At 35.2% G+C, this 5099-nt stretch overlaps 1 protein-coding gene across 1 annotated transcript; it reads left to right on the forward strand.

Annotated features, from left to right (window-relative positions):
* Positions 1-1229: 1229 nt before the first annotated feature.
* On the forward strand, positions 1230-1676 carry LOC111921663 (uncharacterized). The gene has a single exon (XM_023917244.1). It carries the CDS (start codon positions 1230-1232, stop codon positions 1674-1676), a length of 447 nt encoding a protein of 148 aa, XP_023773012.1.
* The last annotated feature ends 3423 nt before the right edge of the window (positions 1677-5099 follow it).

Consider the following 5099-nt stretch of genomic DNA (forward strand, 5'->3'; position numbering starts at 1 on the left):
CAAGCCAACTACTCAAAAACTGAAAAAGAATTGCTATCTATTGTCTTTGATTTAGATAAATTCCGTCAATATTTGCTAGGTTCTAAAGTCATTGTTTATTCTGATCATGCAACTATTAGGTATCTACTTGCAAAAAAGGATTCAAAGCCTAGACTCATTCGATGGGTATTACTTTTATAAGAGTTTGATATTGAAATCAAGGATAAGAGCTGAAAGTCAAACCTTGTAGCTGATCATCTTAGTAGGATTGTTTCTCTCGATGACTCGACTCCCATTCATGATGCATTTCCCGATGAGAACCTATTTTTAGCAAAAGTTGCCCCATGGTATGTCGATATTGTGAACTACATTGTCACAAATCAATTTCCATCAGATTTGACTCGATGGCAAAAAGATAAGATCAAGAAAGAAGCCAAGAGGTACGTTTGGGATGAGCCATATTTGTGGAAACATTGTGCTGATCAAATGATTAGACGATGTGTGGAACAACATGAGGTATCTTCTATCTTAGCATTTTGTCACTCTTATGCATGTGGAGGGCATTTTAGTCCTCAAAGAACTACAAGAAAAGTATTAGATAGTGGATTTTACTGGCCTAGTATTTTCCATGATTCTTACGTTTTTGTGCAAGTTGTGATAAATGTCAAAAGATGGGTTCTTTAAGCTCAAAGAATCAAATGCCCCTTAATCCCATTTTAGTTTGTGAAATATTCGATGTTTGAGGCATTGATTTCATGGGACCTTTTCCATTATCTTCGGGTCATACTTATATTCTTCTGGTTGTGGATTATTTTTCTAAGTGGATAGAAGCAAAAGCTACCCGTACTAACGATTCAAAAATTGTGATAGATTTTTTGAAGGCTAACATCTTTTCCAGATTTGGTACTCCAAAAGCCTTAATTAGTGATCGTGGTACACACATTTGCAATCGTATGCTCGGGAGTGTTTTGAATAAATATGGTGTTACTCATAAAGTTTCCACAACATATCATCCACAAACAAACAGACAAGCAGAAGTGAGCAATCGACAAATCAAGGGTATTTTGGAGAAAACCATCAATACAACAAGGAAAGATTGGAGTATTTGTATTGATGATGCCTTGTGGGCATATCGAACAACATTCAAAACTCCAATTGGGATGTCTCCATACCGTATTGTTTTTGGGAAGCCATGTCGATTACCTGTTGAGTTGGAGCATAGAGCCTATTAGGCAGTCAAGCAGTTCAATATGGATCTAAGTGAATCGGGAAAGAAAAGGAAGCTTGAAATTCAAGAGCTTGAGGAGATTTGCAATGAAGCATATGAGAATGTAGTTCTTTACAAAGAAAGAACAAAAGCATACCATGACAACATGATTTCACGCAAGGTATTTGAAAAGGGTCAAAAGGTATTACTCTACCATTCTCGTTTTAAATTGATTCCTGGTAAATTAAGGTCCCGTTGGGTGGGACCATTTGTTGTTACTAATGTTTTTGAACATGGTGCAATAGAAATCACAAGTGAGAAAACCGGGAAGATCTTTAAAGCAAATGGTCATCGTTTGAAGCCTTACTATGAAGGATTTCAAGTAAAAAAACGAAGAAGTGGAGGAAGTAACGGATCCAAAGTACCAAGATTGGAAAATAGTTGGGGTCGATTTTGTGAGTTCGAGAGGCGATTTTGGGGAGCATTTTAAAGGCAATTGTTGCTTGAAAACACTTGGGAACATTTGAGTTCATTTTGTAAGAACTTTAATTTCATTTTCTAGATTTGTGATCATGTTCTAGTCATGAGTGGCTAGAACCCTAGATTCTCCAACTTTATGTCTAGACTTCTAGTTGTGATTTCAATCATTTGACTTGATGTTTGCTTTCAATTTTCTATCTAGTGAATTTGATTTTGTTTCAATTGAATGTTTGATTCTAATTATGATTCTTATTGGTCATTTGAATTAGGGTTAGGTTATTCAAGTTATCTAGTTGCAAAATTCGTAATTGTTTTGTGAATTGAACTAAGTAACAAACAATGAATTGATTTCCATTGAATGAATTTAGTGTAAATCTTATTCACATACTCTTACGCTCCCGAGTTTATGAGGAGTATTGGGTGTTGTTAGGAACATCCACATAAATCTTATTGCAACCTTTTGATTTCAAAGAGCTTGTTTAGACTTAAATTATAAGGTTAGGTTATTTTCAAAGAGCTTTATTTGAATTTGACAACTTGGTGAATGGGAAGTGTTAGAGCTTGTTAACATTTTCAAGTACTAACTTAGGTGGAATTGAGTAGATATCATTTCATCATTGGAATCACATTGTTAAATTGTCTTGAATAGAGTTGAAGTTCTCACAAATCCTGAATTTGATTCATTTAATTGATCATTTACTTATTGCTTTATCCTCTTGTTTAAATCATTGCATACCAACCCCCTATTTATGTGACCATTATTGTACCTTCCGCAAAAAGGTATAAACATTTGTTATGTGTCTCTGTGGATCGATCTTGCTTACCTTGTATTACATTTTTAGTGCAAAATAGTAGTGTTTTTGGAGTCATTTTGTACCCCTTTATTTGTTGGGTTTGACACGCGTAACACCTTTCTCTTTTTTACAATTTTTAGCTTTCTTCTTATTTGTCCTTGAAGTGGATGTTACATCTTCTAGTCTTGTATGACATGTTGATATGTTGTGCCCTATTTCTCTACAAATGGTGCATCTCATCACCATACCTAATTTTAAGATAGTATGCTTTGTTTTTCCCTTGCTTCCCCTCTCAAATTGATCCATTTTCCTTTGAAGGGTTGTCCTTCCTAGTAACTTTCTTTTCGGGGGGGGGGGGGGGGGGGGGTTGGCTTCATGTAGCGAACCTCAGGCCATATGGAACTACCATTAATTAGATTAATCGTATGGTTGTAACAACTTAAGAACATGGTTGTAGTAAACCATGGAGCAACATAATCCTCTACATTCCTGTCGAGGTATGAAATGGCTTCCACTTCATGCATACATGGGATAGCTGCTAGTTGCCAAGATCTACATCTACATGTCCTGTTGTTAAGGTCCATAACATATCCTTCATTTTCAATCCTAACCTCATATTGTTGTATACAGGAAGGTACAACTCCCCAAAATATGTCCATTAAATAACAAGTTTTATTATTTGCATATTTGTAAATAACAAGTCTTATAAATTACAAGAAATAGCATACCTTTGATGTCTCTTTAACTTTAATATTTGTAATCTTATAGATGGGCATATGTTTAAATTGCCCCAAATTAGTCCCTTTACTAACTGTTTATACATCCTGTCCATTGCATAAATTTGAATTTCTTCAAACATGGTGATAAGTGGTGTCTTCCTAGCAGCATCAATAACAGAGTTGAAACTTTCTAATATGTCATTCACATAAGAATCAAAAGCCCTGACCACTTCAAAGAATGCCCTGCTCCAACTTTTAGTATCCATTTCCATAAGGTGTTCATAAGCCAAAGGTTCAATTTTTTTTATCTCATTCATTTATGCCTCAAATTTAGGCTCAACAGTACTACCAAGAACAGCCCAAAAAAAATTCCTTTAGTGTTCACCTTTGATTTTTTTTAAAAGTTTGCATATATGTGCCAAGCACATTGTCTTTGCTCTGTTGCTGGAACCTTTTTTTTACAACCTCTAGTAATCCCTTGAATAAAACATAACACAAAATAGGATTAAGTAAAAGATTATATACCTTGTATTGGTTTGATATGAGGTTCAATCCATAACCAAATATCATTTCAATGCCATCCATCAGGAGGTCAAGAAACCACTTACATGTTTCCTTATTTTCTATTGCCACCACAACCTAAGCAATAAGGTAGATGTGGTTGTTTGCATCCCTACCCATAGCTGCTAACAATTGTACTCAACATATACCTTTTAAAAACAACCATCTAGCCCTATTACCCTACTACAACTTGCAATCCACCCATCCTTCACACCCTTAATACAAACATACATTTTAGAAAAAGTAAGTGGGGGAATCAGACATAACATCCACATCTATCTTTACCATTGGGTTTGTCCTCATTATTTCTTCTATATAACTTTGTACTTTACCATAATTTCCTACCACGCTACCCTTTACCTCTTCCAAAGTAAATCTATTAGAATTTCTACAGTGACCCACACTAACAGTCAAGTTAAATCGTGTACTTACCTTGGCTTTAATTTTCCTCACACTCGTTTTGGGGTTCTGCAAAATTTGGTTCTTAAAATGATTTCCGATCCATTTATATGTTACAATGGAAGCAAGGTTGAAGACTCTTAAACAATTATGCTCATCAATTAAGGACTAAATCTGGAAAGACCTTTCACTGCTCATCCAGGAAACCCACGGTCTAAAAGGACAAGTGGGGTTTTTTTTGATCTTTACAACATCTTACTAACAAATTGTTACTATCATTTTTCTCATAATATAGGTTACAGCCATTCTTTACTGCATAGTTAGTTACACAATTCTTCAATTCCATAGGGTTAGAGAATCTCATACCTAAAATTGGAACCATTTTGTTCCATTTTTGGTTCTCATTAGTCATTATAGATAGGGTACACTGGTTTCTCATCATCATCATTGGTTTCAACCTCGTCATTTGTATCCCTACAAATACATGACACCTTGTGCAAAAAGTCATCACCAACAGTCTTGTCAAGAGAAGGAACCTCGTCATCTGGTTCAAGATCATATGTCATATCATCAGAAAGTTGTGAATCATTGTCATCATCTAGGTTGTAATATCTTGAGTTCGGGTATGTTAATTTAATTATTTATTTATTGTTTTATTAAGAAACTCGACGAGTTGACGCCTCATAATTTTATGAGATCTAGTGAGTATGAGGTCCCCTTGGTATGAATAACATCAGATATGGACCATGAGAGGTCTCTAGAGCCATTATCTTCTAGCTTTTTGCAAGCAAATAAGGAATTGGAGATTAGGTTGCCATTTCTAGTGTTATTTCTCTATTTGAGGCTTGATATGGGTTGCATGCACGTAAAGGTTGCAACTTTACGTGACTTTTGAGTGTTTAAGGGTTAGATCTATGATTTGGCTAAGCAGATCTGACCTTAGGAGGTTGTTTGAGCAAG

The sequence above is a fragment of the Lactuca sativa genome, chromosome 9 (assembly GCF_002870075.4).
Source record: "Lactuca sativa cultivar Salinas chromosome 9, Lsat_Salinas_v11, whole genome shotgun sequence".
NCBI lineage: Eukaryota > Viridiplantae > Streptophyta > Magnoliopsida > Asterales > Asteraceae > Lactuca > Lactuca sativa.